Raw genomic sequence first — 24,051 nt, forward strand, 5'->3', positions numbered from 1 at the left:
TTTTTTGGTTTTACAGCCCACAGTTTAACTGTTTTTGTTCCATCTCACTGCACTTAGAAACTCACCAGGTAACTGTTTTCAGTCAAAATAAACACACTCTACACCACATGCCCAGCACCAAACAGACAAAGTTGGCAGCTGGCTGATGACCATAGTGGAGCATTTAGCTGCTGAAGACCCAGATATTTCCCTCAGGTGTTGGTGGAGACCAAAGCAGAGCTAGAAGGAGAGTAAATACTGGACATTCTCTGGATGGCTGGAATGAATGCTATTTAAATGAATGCTATTTATGCCAGATATGTAAATAAGCAACTGTTTGTGAACATCAATCTCATAAGGTGTCAATGTTTTTAGCTTGTTCCGCTGCCCCCAAGCAGCCAAATAAAATAATATTATGAGTGTTTGATTGCCCAAAACATGCATTTCTGATTGTTTCACAATAAACTGAGCTCGCTGAGACGTAATTGATTGAAACAATGTGTATCTCTCTGTGTTGATATTTCAGAGAGGAGAGTGAGAGCGTGCTGACGCTGAAGGGACTGACCCCAACAGGCATGCTACCAAGCGGAGTGCTGTCCGGTGGCAAAGAAAAGCTGCAGAATGGTAAGACTGTCACCAAAGTACCACGAGACCCCCCAGCTTTGGCCCCCAGAAAGGATTCTCACACACATAAATTCCCCTTACACAGCAATACCCTGAATAAAATGCTAGCTCAGTGTTTAGGGGATACTGTGTATACAGACTCCTTCCCTTTTCCCTCAGTGATAGTCCTGCAATTTCAAATTGCTGCCTCAAAGAAATACTGTAAGGGTAGTTAAATGTTTCTGGCAGCTTCTGTCAGTATCCTTTCCATACTGCATGTTTAGTTAAACTCTACTGAGCAATAACAGCTGCCCTATGTAGCTTTGTTTCAACTTTAATGTAAGGCAGTGTAATCTTTTTTTCTGGTTAATGACCATAATAAGATACTTGTGAAATGTTTCCTATAGACAGTCCACCTCTTCCCCAACAATGCCAGATACATTCAGCAGATTTTCTTTGTCCCTTTGTCCTCTCTAATGTGTCTCCCTCCTGATGTCTCGCATTAATACCTTGTCTTCCCATCCCCGTCTCTTTCTGTATTCCACTGGTTTTATCTCAAATATTACCTGTGTCTTTTTCTTTCTCCTTTCTCCCTAGAAACTGCAGGTATAATCGGTTATGCAAGTATTCTGTTGTGTTCTTTTTTTTCTTTTTCCTTTTCATTTTTGTGAGACAAGTTTAGAGCTCAGTCCACCCTCTTATGTTGAATTCCAAACACTCCCTGAATGAGTCTGAAAAGCTGCTGCAGCGGGGAAGTAAAGCCTTTCTGGAAACGCCTTTAAAGACACTTCAAATCAACTTGGACTGCTGACAGAAATGGTCACTTCATTGTCCATTTCAGGGCTAGTCGTGGATCTCAGCAGAGCCCAGTCAGGATAGAGACGGGGCTCTCTGTGATTCAAAGGATGAATTGGAATTGACACAACCAACTGTGAATGAAAGGGGGATAGTTGATGTCTTCCTTTTCATTCACAAAATAAAGCAGAAATCCAGACAACCTCCCTCTCCTCTCACAGGTTCTCACACAACATCAGCTAGCACTTTCATGGAGCTATAGTTAAGCAAAATCTTTTATCTTTATAAGAATAAGTACCTCGTTACTGTAAATGGATGTAATATTTGCTGATCTGTGGCCACAAGTAACAGGATTGTGGTAAATATTTAAATGAGAGTATGAGCATGAGCCTGTTACAGTATTTTACAGCAGGGTCTACACTCACACACACTAGCATCACAAGTCATGTGGAGTCACACAGTGATAGCTGCATAAAGTTTGCTAACATTAACCACGAGAAGCGCCTGGTCATACCAGACCAAGTAAGGCTGCGTCAGTAAAACCCTTGTGTTTATGGATTAGAGCAAGAGTGTGTTTTGTCATTTTGTGAGTTCAGCTTTTCACCTCTAACATGACAAATGTGTTATTTAGTTGCATAGATTGACTTTAAAGAACAACAGCACTCAATTTTAACACATACATTTCACAAATCGTGCACCAGAATATTGGCCAGCTACACACACACACACACACACACACACAGAGTCATTTGGCGGCAGCTGACTCTAAAGAGAACCCCAGTGAAGGTCGAGAGATGTTCAGAGATTCCTGTGGCAACATTGGTAGAAGCACGTTGCTTCCCTCCTTGACGCCACTGTGCTTCTACTGTAATGTTGACTCCATCAGCCATTCTGTTTAAAGTTTGTTCTCGTGCTTTTTCGAAATATTCTCTCCCATCCACGTGACAGTTATGTTCTGTAGTGTTTACATAGCCGTTACTTTGCCGCCACCCTCTGCCTCATCCCTGTCTTTGTATAGAGCTGATTTACACACTTGTACTGTATTTTAATTTATGATCTCAAGGATGACTGTAAAAAAAACAATTGGTAAGTGGTTATGATACCTAAGGTTTTTTTCCCCCCTCACACTTAACAAAAGTAAGCCGACACTTTTGATATTTCATATCAAAAGCTGCTATTCCTGCTGTTTCAGATGCTGCTGTTTCATGTCGCACACAATACAACAGTAATGCCGCTCCATGTGTCTACAGCGCTTCGATTTTTACATATTTAACAATAAAACCCACAGTCACACATGCACATGAACTTTATCCCTGTTTTCCATTTGTCCCCTATCAACTCTCCTTTCTACATGTATGCTGTCATTTGCATCATTGTAAAAAAAAAAAAAAAAAAAAAAAAAAAAAACTAATATATTTCCAGCCGTACCGTCTTGTATTTGCTGTCGATTTCCGTCCCTGCAGTATTCATGTTCTCTATCACTACATCGATCCCTTTGTTAGACTTTTACCTCAAAGGTGCAAACCTCTCCGTGAGGTTGTTCACTGCCACAAACGTGCCACCTTCCCTTTACAGAGCTGGAACTCATCAAAAAGCTAAGGCTCACCCCTCTCCTCTTCCTCCGCCTCCTCTCCCTTCTTTGCTAACTTCCATGTGTCCTTTGTCATAAAATGTGGAGATGACGTTAACCTTTGTTGTCGGCATTGGCTGTCTTTGCTGCTCATTGACTTGTTCCTGGGACAAAATTAAACTCCTCTGCTCACTTCTCTCATTCGTTTTGCAACCCCCCTCTTCTTCTCTTCAGCTACTATTGAAGCTATTGAGGCTGACGAAGGTAAATGGGTCTGGCTGCCCTCTTCTGTTGCTTCTCATGGCAATAGACAGGGGGCTCCGCTGGGTTTTCATCCATCTCGCTGGTGCTTGAATAGAGTGTGTTGGGTGTTTGGGCTAACAAAATGTGGCATAGTATTAACAGAGAAAAGAAGTAAGTAATTAGGAAACTCTGTGGTCACACACGTTTTAAAGGGGAATGGATTTCATAGCACAGATTTCAAAATCACAGAGATCAAACTGTGATTTTGCATGAGTGCAAAGCAAATTACACTGCATGGAATTTTTCATGGAAGGCTGCAGGATTCTCTTAGCTGACACTGAAAATGAATATTAGCTTTCAAGAATGTATTTTTGCATCTCTTGCACCTGTAGTTTTCTCGTCCAGACAACATTTTAGCTTTTCCTTTTCATCTCAGAAGTTTAAATGCCTCTGTTTATGCATCTTTCATGGAAAATGATCAGACTGTCCAGGTGCAGGAGAGAGCATGCACAGTCACACTCCCACAATGTGGGAGGTGTAAATATATGGCCACCAACAGGTCTTCTGGCAGCTGTCCTCCAGACACCAGAGGCTGTGGCTGGGCCAGCATAATGTATCCAATAGAGGTAGACCACTAAATTATCCTGACTCTTATATTTGCTGATGTTAGCTTATTGTAGATATGTTTGTATATTAGGAGAGTATTCAATCACATAGTAGGTTACACTCTTAAGCTATTTGTCCCTTAAACAAACAAATATTCAATTTAAATCTCTCAACGTTGTAATTTTACTGTCGTGATAGTGTACTCCTGCTCTGCCCTCACACAATACTGTGAAGTCTTGCTATGAAAGCTTATAATGGTATTTCCCCTTTGAAACAATGAAGCAGTTGTGCATTGTTGTTGCTGTTGTATTAATATGATAATACTACAGTTTTCTTTAGAGTTGAATCTGAATCAGTAGAGACAAACGCTCCCGAGGAAGCTTTGAAATCCAAATTGGACTCTCCCCTAAAAGCATTTGTATTTACATCGCCTTTGGCGCAAGAACAACCTCAACTGCGAGCTAAATAGTAGTTTGCCCGCTGCTATTTACGTTGGAATTGTCCCGTACTTCCTCTTTAGCCCCATAGAGGACAGTCCATTGTAGTGTCGAGACACTTCTCTGCTTCTCTCTTCATGTGGATCCTATGTGGCCCTGCTGTGTCGTGTTCTTTCCTGTGAGCTGCTAATAACCTGTGTCTGACCTGTGCTATGCAGCAACACAACTACGCTACCCATCATGCCCCTCTCCATGCTCTTCAATTTGTCCTCTAAAATGATGCCCCCCCCCCCTCCTCCCCTCCTTTCATTCTAGTAAAGGGTCATCTTCTTTGCAATCATAGTTTCTATGACCATTAGGACCCCCCCCCCCCCCTCCCAGCCCTTATGAAAGGTGGAAGTAACACATTTTCAACTTTTTGCTGTGGAAAAAAAGGCTGAAATGAAACTCGATCAAGCTGAGTATTGGAAAAAAAAAATCCCACTGAGTTGAATAAAACAGTGTTGAGTTATCAAATGTGATACCATTCTATCAAATCAGCCTGATTTCATTCATTTCAGTGCGATTTAACAGCTGTTCTTTCCCCCTCTAACTCTGGTATTCAGTTGGATTGAATTTGATCTTGTTTGAATTGAACTCCAGTCTAAACAGTGTTGTGACCTCCACCCCTCATAACCTCCAGTGAACCCTTAATTGCTGCATGCTCCAAGCAGACTAAACAAGTCGTTAGCACCCCAAGTACCTCTGTAGTGTCTTTGTACGTGAGCTCAGTCTCAACGTGGTTCTATTTTGTGGAAGTGATCGTCTCAGTGGGCTCCACTTTAGTGTTTTTTTTGTTTTGTTTTTCTCCCCTCGTTCTTTTTCGTCTCTTTGATCATTCTCCTTCTTCCCCTTTGTCGTCTTTAATCTGTGACGTGACGGGGGCGATCTGGATGTTTGGGGTCCTCAGGTGTTCTGAAATGTGCCTGAGTCAACATATTCTTTCTTAACTTGTACCAATATAGTGTGCATACAAAATTTACAAATAGCAGTACCAGATTTCTATTAGGTGGCCCAGTACTCTAGATGTATTTTTTCACAGATATGAATTAAAGCATGGATTGATGGCACAGTGAAAACCTGTTGACCCTGATGCCAGGAGCACCATCTATAGATCTAGAAGGATTAGTCAATCCTTTTGTCTGTGCAGTTCTATAATTTTAAAACTTCTGACCAATGTGTTAATGTGTTGTCATTTCATAAAAATGAGTCCTATCCTTTTATATTAATTGTCCATCCAAACATTCAAAACGATCAGTATGTAAATATGCTGTACAACACATGCTCTTGTCCATTCAAAAAATGACACATTTAAACAATTATAGCAACGGTTGAAAAGTTAGTTTGAATTGTACAGATTTGTGTCCCGTCATACTTGTAGGATTTATGTTGAGGCCAAGGAATCGGCCAGCATTGTGGGAATAAGCTTATTCACTTTCTTGCGTAAAGTTAGATGAGAAGATGGATAGCACTCATATATGTCTGCTCAGTGTAAAGCTACAGTCAGCAGCTGGATTTAGCAAACATGGCACGTGACTCCACTCACATGTCACTGCACCCTACCAAGAAATAGTCCACAACATTTAATTCCACATAATATGACAAATTGTTGCTTTTACGCTTTCTACCCTTCAGATAGAGCGATGGTAGCCGCTTCCCCTTCTTTCCAAAATGTATGCTTCTTCTCATCCAATTCTATGCAAGGAAGCGAAAAATCCTATTTTCCGAAATGTCAGACTATTCCTTTAAAGCAAGGTCTGTAGGGATCAGCATCATGCAGTTATCATTAGTGAAAACAGGCCTTGACTTACTCATTTTTCATGGATGACTTGCAGTTGTATTGGCCAACAGTTCCTCAGATGCAGTATCTATGTTGTCATTTTCTCAGTAAAACAAGTTTTTTGTTACAATTCCATGAAGCAAACCAAAGATAAGCCAAATCTCGTGACGTGTGGGTGAATGTTAGAAAGTGTGACCCCCCTCCATTCTTTTGATCATTTCATCTCTCCCCTCTAAAATCACTCCTGATTTCTCCCCTCTTTTCCCCCCTTTTCTTGCATCTCAACAGCCATCAAAGGCTTCTCGCCCCAACACAAAATCACCAGCTTCGAGGAGGCGAAGGGCCTGGACCGCATCAACGAGAGGATGCCGCCGCGGCGAGACGCCCTGCCCTCCGACGCCAGCCTCAACTCCCTCAACAAGGCCCTGTCCTCGGAGACCAACGGCACGGATGCCAAGGGAAGCACCAGCAGCGGCAGCAACATCCAGTGAAGGCCAGCAGCAGGAGCCACCTTGGCCGACGGGGCTGCCCCGCCCTCAGCCTCATCACGGCCCACCACCGCAGAAAAAGGGGCTCAGGGTGAAGGAGTGGAAAGGAGGGGGAGTGTTAGGAGAGTGGAGGGAGGCATCTATGGCTCACACTGGGGGGACATCTCACTTGCTAGTCTTTGGATATGCCTTCAAAATATTAGTTCATAGTCAAATCTGCTAAGTTATTGCCAGTTCACATTTCTGAGCGGTCAGGCCTCTGCTGTGCTTGATTCTCCACCACACCGCAGTATGACAGAGAGAGGGGGAGGGAGAGGCATAGAGAGATCTTAAAGGTGATTCATTTTCTTTTTTTTTTCCTTGAAAGACCCTTGCTCATTTACACCGAAATGGAAAGTCGTGTAACTTCTTACTAACTATTGTACGTTTACAAAAATACAGCACTAAAAAGGACAGAACATGAGATAATGTTTTTAACATATAAGGGTGTACAAACTAAATAAGGACTATTTATTGATAACGTTTTTTTTGCTACTCTTATAAAATAGCTCTGAAATTAATTAGGCAGTCTTAAAAAGAATGTTGCAATGTTGTCGAAATGCCAAATAATGGAACGTTTTATGGTTTTGTACATATTATGCTTACCTCAGGTTCTTTTGGTGTGTGCTTTGACCTGATTTTTCTGTATAATGGCTAAATAACTCGGTAATGAATACCTATTTTCTTGAGTTTCATAACTGGAATTTACATTTACCTATCTATCATTTGCAAATATGTTTATTTTTTGTCTCTTTTGGAAGGGAGGGGGGCTAGATTTATTGTGGCTTGCTGGAATTGAGTGTTAATTTTTTCTCTTTTTAAGTATTGCGAACAAAGTAAAAATAGAGAACCTATATTGTGTAAAAAAAAAAAAAAAAGGATACAATAAACTTAAAGTGTCTGCCTATGCATGTTTTATAAAAATCAAACAAAGGAAATAGAAAATCTGAATACCTTGGCTGTGGAGGCCTGTTTTGAAATATATTGCGCTTTAGTGAACATATACTGGATATACCTGCATTCTTTCAATTAACACCATGATGCTCTATGCCTTCAACTTCTTTTGTAATTGAAGCATTTAATTATCTAAGATGGATGAGAAATCATATTTTTAACCTGCGCTTGTAAGTGCACACAGTCCAATTAAGCATGTTTGACAATTATTGTGAGGTGTGTGGTTACATGTGTAACTCAAAAATGCATGATTAGCTGTTTGTGTCATATAACAGGTAAATCAGTTTTGTTCTGTTTTGTAAATGTGCCACAGAAAGTGTAATTTGATTATTATTACTATTATTATTTGGAACTCTGCTTTGTATATCAGTTACAGGTTTGATACTGCTCAATACTTTAAGATGAAACTAAAAAATATACTTCGATCTTTTTTAAGAACTGCTTAAGTGCCCAAGTAATTCACTACACGACATGAAGCCTTGCTTTTGTAATTTAACTTCAAAACTGTTGGCAGATGAGGCATGCACTTGCAACTATGAAAAGTATTTTATATAACTGTTCAATAAAAATGTGCATGAATTTCAACTTGAAACGAACCCACTTCTCCTGTGTGTGTGTGTGTGTGTGTGTGTGTGTGTGTGTGTGTGTGTGTGTGTGTGTGTGTGTGTGTGTGTGTGTGTGTGTGTGTGTGTGTGTGTGTGTGTGTGTGTGTGTGTGTGCGTGTGTGTGGCTCAGGATGTCCTGCAGTTCAATGAACATGCAACCACGTAAAAATCAAATCAAATGCATAATACACACCGTCGTATTTTGCATTGCAAGTGAGCAGAAGCTGTGTTGTGGAGCCACGTGATGGTCTGTTTTCCAACAAGATTACAAGAAACGCAATTGCCCATAATTCAAACCTGCAAGGAAAACAAAGACATTAACAGTAGAGACAATGAAGTCACAATATTTAATCGATAGGAAATTGCTCCTTGGCAATACTGCAGCAAAGGTGTTTCCTCTTCATCAACCCTAGTGACTTTTCTTGATTAAACTATGAAGACAAAGCCAAGATTGTGCAAGCATACCTGTGCGTGTAGGAGACAAACATCTGCAGGCTTCCTCCTTCAAACAAAAAGAGACTGTGGATCAGAATGTAGATTTTTCCATTCGTGTCATTCAGCACAGTAGCAGTTTGATATTTGATACAGTTTATTTGTTTATTCTAATTCACAATTATCTGGAGACAGAGCTCTCCATAACACACTCCAACCTGCCTCTGCTTTCTTTAGTGGTTATCCGCATACATAAAATACTCCAACATAAACTAATCCCACAATCCAGCCAAGCAGCTTACATTTTCATGTCCCTGTTTTCTCTTTTTTTGGGTCTATTCAACTGAAATCAAACACAGCGCTCAAATGAAAGGAAGTAAACGCTGACATCCTGTTTTTTCGGGAGGGCCAAAAAACAGGAGCTAGATTCCACAGCCTCAGAGAGATAATATCAGGACAAACTGAGTAAAAAGGTGCAACAGTAATGTACAGCAGCAGCAGCAGCAGCCCTCTTCTTTGTGTCGTGTCTGCAGCAACCGTAACTCAGTTCAAAAGCCTCAATAATCTGGATTATCACATGCAAACGATGGTGTCAAATTACTAACTTGACCCTGAAGTAGAAACTAGACTCAGATTATGGTAAGGAGCCTCTGCTGTCGGCGTGGTGACCCATCTTAAGTCGTCTCCATGCTTTCCTGGGCCACTGTTGCCTAAACAATGAAGAATAGTGACACGTCATTGCTGGTATTTGAGAGGCTCTCTTGGGCAGCAAAGACTTGGCCTTCTCATCTGTTCCAATCATTGTTTAACAAAACAAGCTGCCATTTTGTAATTGTGTTGTTTTGTTTTATGTTCTGTTGTGGATGCTTGCATGTGGCAGTTGGTATAAGTCTGAAATATGTGTGTGTGTGTGTGTGTGTGTGTGTGTGTGTGCATGCCACTGTCACTCATCCCAAAGTACTGTACATGTCCACTCATCTCAGCATAAAAGCACTCACATACAGGAATATCTTACTTTATCTTATATTGTTTTTTTAAAGCTTGGTTGACATCTGAGTGGTGACGAATTAAACTGTTTTCGCTCTCTCTAGGCAGGTGGGTAAGTCCCAGTCTCCTCCCAGTTAGTCAAGTGGTGTCAGAGCAGAGGAAAAAATAAGTGATGGGAGTTGGCAGTGCACTCAAACACAAAACTGAGATTCCCATTAAATGGACATAGGTTTGCACCCGCTGGCTTCCTCGTGTTGGTCTCCACAGCCACCCACTTTTCGTCAGGAAAGGAAGCCAGTGTATTTCCTCCCCTTCTTTATCGAAAAGGAAGTGCCAAAATAAGCACCAGCAGCGGAGAGCCCGAGCTCGGACACCTTTTCCACTAGCTACTCAGTAGGACTCCGAGGGAGAAGTCAGAGGGGTTCATGGCCGGCTGCAGGATCACCATGAGGACCATCAGGGTTGTTGCCTTCCTTCTGCTCGCATCTGTCCATGTCATCACATCAGGTGGGGGAACCCTTCAAACTGCTTTTGGCTGGGATGCTGTTGGATTTCTTCAGCTCTCCTTAACTAAAGATCTAGTCTTGTTTCTGTGTATTGTCAGGGCTTGTCAGGATCATCAGGCGGCCTCCTTTACTGACAACATTTTAACAAATTTAATGTTATATCTTTTAGTGTCAAAAAATTCTAATTATATGGTAATATACAAAAGTAAGGTTTCCTATAAGGTTTGTAGGACATAACATCTATTTAAAATAAAAAAAGAAAATAAATGCATTTCTTTTCTTTAGCATTGTGCAGCGGCAGTTGTTCTGATTGATCGTGCTTTTTTCCCCTCATCTCCTTTTGTTTTGTTTTGATATGTGCAAAGATAAAGATCACATGGTTGTTCAAAAGAAACTCACACTTTGAACGCTGCCTCTGAGACATCCACTCTAAGAGCGTATTTCCGCTCATTCAGGCTGAGATAAGTTCTGTGTGTGTGTGTGTGTGTGTGTGTGTGTGTGCGCGCAAGCCTTTTACTAACACGTTATTTTTCCATGTTTAGTCTTTTTTATCATGAACCTAAGATATAAAGCACGAATCAGAACCTCAGGACTGAAAACCCCAAGGGCCCAAGGTGACAGATAAGTGTCTCTTGGTTGATGGAAAGGAAAAAAAGGGCGGCTCTTGATTTGTTTGTTTTCCTTGTGCAGAGCCCAAAGATCTTTAAGCTGCTCTGCTCTCGGCAGATAGGCGATCTAACAGCAGATAGCCAGTGGGAACCAAACTGCCCCCTCTCTCACAGAGACAACACATCATTGTCCTGAGACCGAAACGTCCCAACTGGCAACAAATCGACTTCCAGCATTTAGGAAAAAACATCTGGAGGAAACACCCTCGCCCCGGCTGCTGCCTACCCGGCAGAGGCATTTCTTACTGTTTACTGCATGAGCTTTCTCCCCAGAGCACATGAAAAAAAGACAAGAATAATCATAATCAGGCCTATGCCGTGACAGGAAGTGGTCTAAACTCTGTAAACACACTACAAATGTGCCATTTTAATGGTGTGTATTCAGAGAGCTCAAAGACTTCACCTGCAATTCACTTGACTTGGACCCAAAGGACCATGGACATGAGGTGTGGTCACTGACATAGACTTGTTTGTTTCAAATTACTTATAGGACTTGAGATGTCCTCCAACATACTTGAGACTTGGCAGCGACTTGTGGCGAGAGATTTATAGGACTTGTGACTTGACCTGTGACCTGCTCTGAAATACTCTGGACTTGGTTTTGGCTTGTGATGTGAGAATTTCCTCTAATTACTCAAGACATAATTGGATTTGAATCATTTAATGACTTGACACATGATCCAAAACACTTTACTTGAATTTGTCTCAGGTTACTTAAGGGACTTGTAGCTTGTCTTGTCTCCAGTAAGTTGCTCTCAGTCATTTGTTCTGAAATAATTGAGTCCTGACTTGAACTAGTTTCAACTTATCTAAAGGACTTTTGATTCGACTTTGGACTTATTTCTTGTTTCCTAAAAACAAGTCTGACAAGAGGGGCTTCTTTTTCTCGCTGATGAGACGACGGAGCCACATGTGGTCGGTCTGAAACGTGTAGTTCAGCCCTTCAGCGTCTGCTCTGGTGTGAAATATGTTAAACGGCATTGCAGCTGACAGCAGTGAAGACAGGAAGCTCTGCCGGGAGACAACAATAGTGTGTCTGGGACAGGATGCAGCTTCACACCGCTGCAGTGCCTCAAGCAGAGGATATCCACCTCAACACGCCACAACCTCCACCTCTGTCTTGACTCCTCATCCCCCAGTCTGACACTTGGAGCGAGGGCACGCCTTTGTCTCAGACACTGGGCTTTAAAGCTGTGCCAAACAGGAATGATGCAAATATATAACTGTGAACCAAAAATAGAGAATCTGTCTGAGGAAATGTTTTACATAGACAAAGGGATCCTGGTGTTTTCATGATGGAAACATTCTGATTTCCTAGAAAACACATCAGTTTTCAATATTGTGGTCTGATCTCAGACAATGAGGATGTAAAACATGAGGTGCTTTAGTGCTGGCAGAGCCTGTCGCTTGTGTGTTACTGAAATTAGTCTACAGCAAAAAAAAAAAACATCTTCAGCAATCAGTTAAGATGCATGAAAAGGTTTGTTGACATTGTCAACAACAATCAACGTTAATTCACTCGTTACACAAGGTCGTCGGTGGTGGACTGTTCCCCAGGGAGGAGGAGCAAGCTCTAGGACATCCTGCTGGTTGCCTGGCAACTTGAAATTGCTGTTTTTACATGATTTCGCTTTCTGTTTTTTTTTTGTTTGTTTTTTTATGAATGAAACAAGTGAGATACAACATGTTGAATAGTAAACTTTAGAGATTTGCTTTGCCAATGAAAGAGACGCTGTAGACAAACTGCTCCGTGGTCAAAGTGTTCAAGTGTACAGACTCCTGTCATATTATTACAGTGATTCTTTTAATTCATGAGCAGAGTTCTGCTTGTACGTTTCCACAGATCTTATGCAACCATTTTATACGTCTCTTTTTTTGTGTGTATGAACAGAACAGGGGGTGACCACAAGTGCAGCACCAGCAGCACCCCAAAATTTTACATCTCCCGCTGCTCCTCACAACTCCACCATCAAACCTACTGGAGCCAGTGGAATGACAAAACCAGGAATAACTAAGCCTCCAGGAAATGAGAAGACGGCTTCACCTGCGGATCACAACAATGTGACTTCAATGCCTCCAACCGATAACCGGGTGGACAATGAAAGTTAGACTTCTTTGCTTCTTTTTTTTTTTACATTGGTTTGGTGGTGACACATAGCTGCATGTCACAGGGTTGAAAGGGGTTTAGACACATAAGCTGTGGTACAAAGATGACCTGATTGAGTAGGTAATGGACTCTATTTATACAAGACAGAATAATAACCTAATATTCTAAGTGATAAAAATGTTACAGATCAGGAGAGGGGGGTGTTAGCCAAAATTACACTGCTTAAGATTTGTTTTTTTAAATACACTTATTTCCTCTTTTCCTCTCGTCTATTAGCTTTGAAACATGTCACGCCCTCTGGGACCTTGATGCATGAGACCAATGCGACTCGAGGTAAGAAGAGATTTGGTCCAAGTAGTACACCATGAGTGATGAACAAGCTTGTGAATTCATTTTGCAGATGATTAAAACTTAATAAGTAGTGAGTTTCACCAGCATGAGAGCTAGGCATGACCATGCTGAATGTGATCTTTTTAAACTGGACTATATCATCTTGTCTGAATTTTGATAGGACGCGATGATAGCACTGAAAAACCAAGCACGAGCAGAGGTGCTTGTCAGAATTGAATAAGTGGATTCCAGCATTACATACATACATTATCTGAGTGTGAAACGTGTTACTTCATGTCATGTATACCACAGATAAAACCTTACAATCCCACTTTCGTGAACTAGAAGCTGGCTAACAAAAAACTGCTATTTTACTGACTTAATGGATTCTTTAAGTTCATATCAGCACTTTAAAAATCACTCCACCTCTAATCAGTGTGGAGGCGATGACAGATCTGGTAGACGCAGTTTCAGCAAGAAAAAAAAAAAAAAGATTCTAGCAGATAAGTACAGTTTGTAAAGCTTAATAAGTGATTAGTTTTATCAGTATGAAAGCAAGATGTCAAAGCTGTATCTAAACTGTCTACTTCAATTTTGTTAGGAAGGGATAACAGCACTGAAAAACCAATCACAAGCAAAGGTACGTGCCGAACTAAAATCAGATCAAATGATCAAATGTCAACTGATTCTATTTTTTTAAGCCAATTTTAAAGGAAACTGAAGACATAAACAGTATTTTAAGATATCCTGATTTTAATTGCCTGCAGGTACAACCATTCCTGCCCCAGGTAGAGTAAATCATCCTCCATTTCTTCTTCTTTTATTCTTTACATTTGTCTGATCATTTAAGCCTACGTAATATGACCACCTCACACATATATGAGCCTCAGAGCGAAGTGGTGTCACGCTTTAGGAATTTTGCTGAGGAAGAACGTGTTTATGTTGTTGCAGACTATTATGGATTTCTGTGGAACATGTTACTGCACACAGACATAAACACCTTATAATCCCACACTCAGGAACTAAAAGCTCAATAACAAAAAATACTTTATATAAATCATATAAATCAGCAAGTACCTCCATTATCATTCACCTCCATTTTCAAAATGGTTTCAGAGCTGTATCCTAACTAGTCTGAATTTTGTTAGGACGCCAGCACAGCACTGGAACAGTAAACCCGAGCAAAGGTACGTGACAAAATAAGATAAGATCAGCCACATCACTTCTTCATGATTGTCTCAAACTCTTTGTTTCAAGTAAAGATAAAAGTGAAGCCATCAGCAGTATTTTAAGATACACCCACTTTTATTGTCCACAGTTGCAACGACTCCTGCCACAGGTAGAGAACAAACTCCATCATCTCTTCTTCTTTTATTCTTTATGTTTAGATTCCTACATAAGTGTCTTTTTAAAAGCCGACATAATGTGACTACAAACACATGTCCTCTTGTCCTTTAACCCGTCTCTGATCTACATTCTGAAGTATGTTATAACTAAAGCTGGTATCCATAATGTTTTTTTGACAGATATATCTCTAATCCATCTATTCGATTGTAGACTAATTCTGACCTCTAGAACTGTAAAAATGTTGATTGACTTTTCCTGTTTCTTTAATTACCGGCATTAATTGATTCATTCGTTTTAATATTACAGCATCACATCAAGCCTCTTCACATCCAGGGGACACACAGCACGTGACAAAAATGCCTGAAAAGAAGGGAGCTGGTGAGTTATACTGGTGCACATGAAGCCATGAATGATGAATGAATGAAGTTATATTAAATCATGAATAACTTTTAATCATACTGGCATTATTTTGAAAGGTCCTCAGACTGGCAGCGACGAGAAAGTCCCCCCCAAATCAGGTAATGCTCTAAAAAACACAAAAAAAATGACGGTATTTACCATGTTCACCATCTTAGTTTAGCATGGTAGCATGTTAATGTTTCAGAAGTAGCACTAAACATGACGTGCAGCTGAGGCTGATGGGAATGCCGTTAGTTTTCTATGTAGCTTATTTGGTCAAATCAAAATTGGTCAATATTTTAAACATCAAACCTTTGAGGATAACAGGTTTTAAACAGGTTTTAAAGTCGCATTATTTGGCCTTTTGGTCAGCTTTGAGGTGCTGCTGCTGCTGCTGCACTCCATCACTGGTCTGCCACCTGGTTAGACGTTAATCTTCCAGACACAGCTAGCCAGCTAGATTGATGCTGATGACTGACTTTGCCTTCAGACCAAAGGCTGTGGTGGATTCTGTCGTCCATCCCCCTGGTTGGAGCTGCTGCTGCCATTGTCTACAAATTCAAAAGCAAGAAGATCCACGATCACACAGGTGTGTATACAAGTGAGCTGCACAATGTACTATTATTATACAAGGCATCTACCGAGTATACTGTCAATTGAAGTGGCATATTTGATTTTTATATGTGTATGAACGCTTGCACTGGATAGATTGATCACGCATCATTCAAATGAGAAGATACATATCAGTGAGATTGAACGTGATCAACAAAAATACTGTTTGTGTGTGTTGATATCTTCTCATCTTCTGTTCAACAGAAACCATTGACACTGGAACTGAGAAGTAAGTTTGTAACTTTGTAGGACTGCATTTAAAAGGGGTGTGAACGACTACAGCAATCATCCATTTGTCTCTCTTAACTCCACACAGCGCATCCTTCCAGAGCAGACCCGAAAGCACCAAAGATGGCGTCATGCTCCTCGGAGTGAAATCATCAGGCGGAGAAGAAAATGGTGAGCTCTATTTCCTGCGAGAGATCCGTCCATGTTCCCTCTGTTTGTGCATTCTTCCATCACTTGGTAAAGCTGTTTCTCCAGACACAGACTTGCAATTATTCCAGGGAAGTTACAGGCTTTTAATATCTCATTGTACTGTATGGGCTTTTGGGGCTTTGCTGGGCAACGGAAGGTGTTTCCTGTGATTTTGCGCTCCCACCCTCAAACAAGCAGCAGGGCTTGAAAGATAGGGACTTCCTAACATAAACACAGATTATTTTGGACAGGGGCTATTGTGCGGCCACTAAATGTCAGCGCAGCCCAGACGCAGCAGGCGTGAGCATGTTTTTTGGTGGGATGAATGCATGTGCACATCCAGGGGTGCGCATGTGTCATATGTGGTTTGTACACAGACTCAGTACCCCCTCACCCCACCCATGCAAAAGGAAAAAAAAAAGAAAATTTGGGCAGTAACTGCTCTACCTTCCCTCCCTAATACAATCAGGCCTGGATGACTTGGCTGCCAGCGTCAGAAGGAAATGGAGTCATACTTTAGGAATTTTGCTGAGGAACAACGTGTTTATGTTGTTACAGACTACTGGATTTCTTTGGTTTGCAGCATTATAAATTCTTATCTGACTGCGAAACTTTTTACTGATTTAATGAACTTAAAAGGTCCATATCAACATGTTCCACCATAAAAATTACATAAAAACAAAAAGTCTGTAACCCTTCTCTGGGCAAAATTTGTATGTCATCTGTTAAACCTCTCTTGAAAAAGCCTAATCTAGATGCCTAAGTGATAAATTATTACAGACCCATAACAAACTTGCCTTTTCTGGGAGAGGTCATTGAAAAGGTTGTTTTTCTGCATCTTACAACAATTCCTTCAGTCTCTTTCAGTCTGGTTTTAGACCACACCACAGCACTGAGACTGCATTTGTTAAAGTTCGGAGTGTCTGAGAAGCCACACATCAAATATTTAACTTCCAATTTTATAGGATCTCAGTGCTGCAATTGATACTTTTGACTTTGAAATACTGTTGGACAGATTATAAAAGTGGGTGGGACTGGCACAGTGTTAAACGGGTTCACATCTTACTTTCAGGATAGGGACTACTTTGTGTCAGTTTGTACTTTTAAATCTGAGCGAACAAACATAACATGGGGGTTCCTCAAGGTTCCATTCTCGGACCTCTTCTTCTGATAACATCTCCTACCAATTTTATGCAGATGACACACAACTTTACGTAACAGTGTCTCCACATGACTACAGTCCCTTACATATGCTAAACAAAGGCATTAAACACGTGAATGAGTGGATGTGCCAGACTTTCTAACAAAGTAAACAAACTAAACACAGATAAAACTGAAATAATTGTTTTTGACCCCAAACACAAAAGATTAAAAGTCAGTGTGTCTTAATGGAGAAGGAGGAGCACATCACACTGGTTCTTAAATCCCCCCACTGGCTTCCCGTGTGCCAAAGGATAGATTTTAAAATCCTAGCTTGGTTGCAAAACATTAAACAGTCTTGGACCCAAATACATCACTGACTTAAGTTATGAGGCATCCAGACCCCTCAGGCCATCTTGTGCAGGTCTACTCAGCGTTCCCTGAGTCAGAACCAAGCAAGGTGAAGCAGTTTTTAGGTACTACGCTCCCCACCTATGGAAAAAGCTTCCCGCACACCTAAGATCTGCTAAAACTGTCAGCACGTTTAAATCAGGCCTTAAAACATTACTGTTCACTGTTGCTTTCCAATAAAAGAGCTACATAACTTTCTTTAACTATTTATCCACATGCTTTTATTGTCTTTTAATGCATCTTCTCTTTAACTATTTATTTGCTTGTGCTTTTATTATCTTTTACATGCAAAATCTATGTTTCTGTGTCTTGTTTTTATTGTGTTTTGCATCCCTGTAAAGCACTTTGAATTGCCCAACGTCTGAATGGTGCTATATAAATAAATTTGCATTGCCTTCCGTTGCCTAACCATGGTGACATGCTCTCCTGAGCAGTACGTAGTCAGCGCAGCGCTGCCATCTTGTGTTCACTTGAAAAAAAGCTGGATAAAGGTCTAATTTTTTATCACGCAGAAGGAGGTCTGTTTGACTGTGGCTTCATCAGCTGCCTCTTTTTTGTGTGTTTTAGCTGCTGCTAGATAAAAAAAAAGGGGCTGCAGCAACATCAAGATTGGCCAGTGGATGAGTCACATCTGTCGCCCACGTGCTGATGGTCTGAAGTAACTGTGTGGATGTTTTTGTGAAATTTTGTGAAACATTTTGTGAAGCAGAAAAGGTGTTGAAAAGTGTTGTTTTGATGTATGATTCTGTATGCTGAAAGCAGGTTTTTAAAGCACGGTTTATGACTGTGATCATAAAAATCTTGTTCCTGTGAACACAGTAAATCTCTCTGAACTAATAGCATAGGCTAAATGCTGTAAACAGCTAGATCGCGGCCTGTGGACTGTAATAAAAGAAAAGTTAAGCTAGGTATCCTTTTTTCAGTATACTGTTGACGAAGACAAACCCAAATACAGCTTCATAGCTCATTTCTGTCTCCATGTTGGGCCACAAAACACATTTTCTGTGAAGTGCACTGATCTTAGATCCATCACATATTTGATGTAATAATTCTCTGTTCATTTTATAGTTTTAGAAGTATCCTTTGGTTGTGTTGTTACCCGTCATTTATTTGCCTTGAACTGTTTTGTAGATTATGATATCTTATTTTTTTGTGTTTCATTCAATGTCACCAAAAGAACAGGCTCTTTTGAGGTGTATTCCATTTTTACTTTTCATGTATGTCAGCTAAGTATTTCTTTAAAGGAGACGGTCAAATAGTCCACCAGGCTTTTCCACTGGAGACATTTTCAAGCAGCCAACGGTCTTTCCCTACACGGCAGTGCTGTACATTCACCATTCATTTTGTGTGTGCATGTAACTAAACTCAACGCACTATGCAGTATTTGTTGTAATGCTGGTTTAAAGATTTTCTTTTTGGTAAATATAACATTCAAGCACAATGAATAAATGAGTAAAGCAGGTGGTGAGGATTGTATTCAAAGACACTGGAACAGCTTTATGGCTGGAATTTGTTGATCTCAACCTCAGTCTCCTCAATAAATCACTAGAAAATGTTTTTTTGGTTGTGGATTCATCGTTCATCAGATTTCTTTGGTTTTTAGATCACATAGGATGCTGTATTTTGAATGACTTGAAATAATTGCTTGAGTTTTGAAAGCTTTACCTTATGAGATATTTGTGGTAAAATCACCCTTCAACATAGATATAATCCAATAACATGGTGTAGTGTGATGGCGGATGTATTCAAACATGCATTCAGAATAATTTCCAGCCTGTTTAGTGCTTGTATTACTAGTAGCTCTCAGTAAATCTGCCAGATTGGACTGAGAAAAGCCATTTTCTTCTTTTTATTGCTTGTGAGTGAAGTGTTGGTTCAGTAATTCACCACAAGAGGGAGCGGACAGTCAACGCAAGCCAAATGAAAGAGCCCATGTTTTTTCCCTCGGTTCATAAGCTGGTGTTTATTGCAAAGAGTTTTCATGAAGTTGTTGACAGAGGGGTGAGATTTAGATGACCAGTGTAAAATTCTCTCTCTATGTCCCATCTTGTTCTTCATAACACAACGCTCCTAACCACCTCTTTCCATAGTGATGTTTTTTTACAGAACTAAGTCAATTACAAGAGCAGAAACTCAAATTACTTTTGCCATTTTGTAGACATGTCCTCCATTTGGAATCGATTCTCGCGCAGGGTTAAAAGAGCTGGCTCAATCTGTGGCCTTTGTAAGCTGAGACATGGTAACAGCTTCCACGGTGGGCACGTTTCCCTCAAAGAGACAGCGAGCAGATTGGCAGAAGGCCCATCACACACAACTATAATGCCTCACCAACTGTGGCATGGGCTGAGTTACATTCAGAATGTCATGCCAGGCCCTTCGGCTTCACTTTACAATCTCCAGAGTTTAGTGTTCCTCTGTAGGCCAGATATTTACTCACCTTCATTCTTAATTCCTGTGACAGAAAAAAAGGCACTATAAATGCTACCCTTGGAATTCATTTCAACAGAGTGCCTTTTTCTAATATAAAATGGAACCTTGCCGATTAGTGCCTTTGTAAGACATCGGCCTCACTGATTGAAAACAACTGTAAGCTTCAGACAACACATGCAGGTAATTTCCACATAATAACATCAGTAAATCTGTTATGTTTGCAGCACAGCAGTGAGCACAATGAAAATTGCTCCTCTGTGCCTTTGGGGAAAAAGTGCAAATTGACTCAGTGATAGCTTCCATCAGAAAATGAACTCATAAGTGACATAATAATAAGACCAAATGAAAAGTAAAGATGAACATTTAGGTGTAGCTACTGCACAGTCCCTTAGTTAGCATGCCGTAAATTGCGTGAGTATTTGGTATTTTTGCAGAGAAAATGTCCCTCAGTGGAGTCTTTGTATTTGCCAAACAAACAGAGTCCTTTGGCATCAGTTGGTTTTGGTCTTTTTTTATGCCCTCATGTTGCTCATTTGTGCCAAAACTAGCTTTCTCAGCTACCGGCAGTGATGGAAGAAATATTCAGCTCTTTAATTGAAGTAAAAATAATCCCAAAACACCACAGTGTTGAAATACTAAAGTCCTGTGTTCAAAATGCTGTTAAAGTAAAAGTACAAAAGTACTAGCACCAACTGAAAGTATCAAAAGTACTTTGGTCAATTTTAAAATCCATAATGATGATCCTCATCATTATGGACGCATTGATGTGTTCATGACTGAAATGTCATTTTAATGATTTTATATAGTGCTGGGTATTATATTTAGAATAATCTGCAAAGTAGCTTGTAACTAAAGCTATCAAATATACGCAGTGGAGTGAAAAGGTCAATATTTCCCTGGTGCAGTGCAATGGACGTATAAGGTGGCATAAAATGGAAGTGCTCAAGTTAAGCACAAGTTCCTCAGACTTGTACTTAAATACAGAACTTAACTAAATGTACCTAGATCAATTCCACCACATGACATTTAGGTGCAATCAAGTATCAGTAGTTTCCACAGGTTATCTAAAATTCTAGTTATAGCTTTAAAGGATTTTATTGAGTCTGTGATACTTGTAGAGGTGACCTGCATACCCACTTTCTCACTTAAGGGAACTTTCCTCTTTACTTTAGACATGTCAGCTGTGTGCAACACCAGCGAGGCTCTGGCATGCATGTGGACTATCCTGCACATGCAACCAGCTATCTCCAGCAGAGATAGAGAAACGCAACTCAGCTGAAGAGGCTCCTGTTGTTAAATTTCATGGGGGAGGGAAGTGGGTGCAACAAGAGACACGTTTTGACTGAACAGAGAGCGGTGCCAGCCCGGCATACCAGGCGCCTTGACGGGGGATAACAGAAGGTTCATCTGAACTGCGATGGATTAGTAACCTGAAACACAACACGTTTTATCTTTTGCCACATTCAGGGAAACAGGAGTTGGCACATGGAACTAATTCACAAGCAGATTTTGTCTGACTCGCATTACCAACAGGGAGTGAAGGTCAAAAGCAGAGGTGCTTTGCATTACTAGAGATAGATTCATTTAACTTTTACGATCAACTGAAATTAAAGTAAGTTTACAACTTTGTCGGGCTCTGGTCAGTGTGAGAGGAGCGCAGAAAGCCACAGACAGATGGGGTTAACACAGGGGCAGAATGTTGCTCAGAGGGATGGGAAACATCTTAAGCTCTGACATCAACAAATGGCTTGAACTTCCAGAGATCTGACAGCTGCTGTAGACACAGTGGGCCTTCAGAGAGCATTATTTCATGCATGATTTCAGAGATCAGAGCCACCTTTCTGAACTCTGTCTGATACCACAAACTACATGAGCTCTGTACTATCTAAACTACATTGTTTACATAGTTTGCCTAACGTTCTCCTTCTGCACACTCATCACCTACCAACAAAAAAAACAACATTATTTGTATTGGGATGGTTGCATCCCAGAAAGGTTTCACAACTGTTTAAATAAAGAGTTAGGGCTGTGTGTTGGTTGTTTTTCCAAATGGTTTTCGATGTATGAATCTGCTGCAGTCTTTCACTTATTAATATGGAGTAAAACAGCTAAACACAGTCACATCATTGCCTTGAATTTACAGCTGTGTATTTGACTGAATGCATGTGCTGAAGACATTGCTCTAATCCCTTCACGGCTGCACCGTTAACCCACATTGTTGCAAGATATGGGAGCATCTGCAGATAAGAGTTGGACGCTACAGCACAGGACAGGGCCTGAGTCTATTTCTGCTTGTTAAGTTTTTATTGGTACAGTGTGAAATGTGGGCTTGTGGGTCTGAGTTTTTGCTGTTTCAGCAGCTGTAGTGACCTCAACGTGTATGTAGGTCAACACCTGGTTCAAACCACTGTCATAATGACAGCTGATGTTGATCTTGTCAACTGGACACAGACATGACATTTCTTTATCAACCTTAAGTTCATAATGAATAATCAATAATCATAATTATTGTTGTTGAGTTGTTATTGAGTATGTTCAAGGAAACTAGCTATAAAAATGAAATATATTTTTGAAGGAAAAAAAAAAAAATATATATATATATATATATATATATATATATATATATATATATATATATATAAATGTCTCGTATGTAATTATGATAACTATCACAAAAATACAGGTCAGCTCTCTTATTCTGCAACTCTCAAGCCAACAAACAGCAAATTTAATACACATTTGAAGTACAATTACATGACAAAATATTCCAGTAAACCACAACTAACTTTTTTCTGTTTCAAGTTTGAACTTTTTTCACAAACAAACTGTGAAAATAAAGATAAAGAACGTAAAACATGCTAAGATTATTTAACCTATTCCCACACAATGACATGTTCAGTGCTTCATTTCATCCCCTGCTAATATCCAAGTCTTCTGAACATAACTTAAACAAAAGCCTGGCTTATCTAATGCTTTACACAGTATACGGCTGCATCCACAAAGGCAGTAACACTAGCTAAAGCATGTGACTTTTTTTCTGAGGCATATCTAGTTCTCCCCATGTGACTGGAGGAAAGCTTTCTGTCTCCCTGTCCGCTGGATTCCATTACCCTTTAGCCAGCATAGCTGCTGGGGGTAAGAGGGGCAGATCCAGTTACTGGGAGAAATTTTCTGTGGAGACACTGTATGATGAGGGATAAACTGCTGATGAGCTGAACAACTGTGCTCAGTGTTTTACCTGCCAAATGTACATGCGAATACACATACAAATACTGTAAGATGAGACATTTTGGCTCAGTAAAGTGTTCAAGCAGGGGCTTCCTCCTCCCTTAAGTAAAAGACCCCCAGATATGCTGGGAATAAGCCATCTGCCATCACAGACATCTGCTTGATTCGTTTTAGACATTCATCCAGGAAAATGTTTATGCTTATTGCGTATTGCTATTGCAGCCACTGATAATGCTTAATTTTGCTGCAGAGCCCTTGATGTGATGTGCCATCCATGAATTCTGCTGGACATGCTGCCAGTACCTTGGTTTTTGTCATTCTCAACAAATTCTCAGTTAACATTTGATTTCATATTTTACATATGAGGTTAGTCGCAAAGTGCATGTATGGAATATGGACTTCTGTTGGTGTTGCGATATAAAAGGCTTCTCTGTGAGGCTGAAACATGTTTTTGAGGATTTAATCTCTGATCAAATGGGTATCTACAATACTTACAATATGAAACACATCATTATTTTAACAAAGATAAAAAAGAGAAATAATTATTTCCTTAGCATTCAACACATAGGTAGCAAAGCCTTATGGGAGCTGTAGTAGTTGAATGCTGTAAAAAAAAAAAAAAAAAAGCATAATTTTATCATTGCATAGAAACTATTTTGTTAGTTACATTAAAGAATGTGAACTCGTGTTTTGTGTTCGTTTATCATTGCTGCATGGTTGCACTTCCAACATTTGCTAAAACCAACAAGATAAATAAAGTAACCCTGAAATGAATTGTGTGTTTTCCATTTGTAGTTTAGTTTTGGTCAACTTGATGGGGTCAGTACTGTAAAATCTGACTCATATCCTGCCACCAAACAAGTGGATCAGATCTGTGGATAAAAAAAAAAGGCAATATT

The 24,051-nt window shown here is 40.2% G+C and overlaps 2 protein-coding genes across 3 annotated transcripts in view; both read left to right on the top strand.

Moving 5' to 3' along the window:
* The window catches only part of LOC139222512 (protein phosphatase 3 catalytic subunit alpha), a 61,598-nt gene extending 53,480 nt beyond the window's left edge, over nt 1-8,118 (top strand). For both annotated transcript variants that reach the window (XM_070854288.1, XM_070854289.1), the window contains 2 exons: nt 506-603; nt 6,341-8,118. In XM_070854288.1, the coding sequence (XP_070710389.1) occupies nt 506-603; nt 6,341-6,543 (301 nt within the window). In that variant the 3' untranslated portion in view covers nt 6,544-8,118. The remainder of the gene's footprint in view (nt 1-505; nt 604-6,340) is intronic.
* Nucleotides 8,119-9,767: 1,649 nt separating this feature from the next.
* On the top strand, nt 9,768-19,049 carry LOC139222513 (mucin-7-like). Its single transcript, XM_070854291.1, has 13 exons — nt 9,768-10,064; nt 12,623-12,835; nt 13,115-13,171; nt 13,770-13,808; nt 13,936-13,956; nt 14,317-14,355; nt 14,487-14,507; nt 14,822-14,893; nt 14,992-15,033; nt 15,405-15,503; nt 15,731-15,755; nt 15,843-15,925; nt 18,062-19,049. Exons 1-13 carry the CDS (start codon nt 9,983-9,985, stop codon nt 18,073-18,075), a joined length of 807 nt encoding a protein of 268 aa, XP_070710392.1. The 5' UTR covers nt 9,768-9,982; the 3' UTR covers nt 18,076-19,049.
* Nucleotides 19,050-24,051: the final 5,002 nt, after the last annotated feature.

Source organism: Pempheris klunzingeri, chromosome 23, assembly GCF_042242105.1.
Source record: "Pempheris klunzingeri isolate RE-2024b chromosome 23, fPemKlu1.hap1, whole genome shotgun sequence".
NCBI classification, from domain to species: Eukaryota; Metazoa; Chordata; class Actinopteri; order Acropomatiformes; family Pempheridae; genus Pempheris; species Pempheris klunzingeri.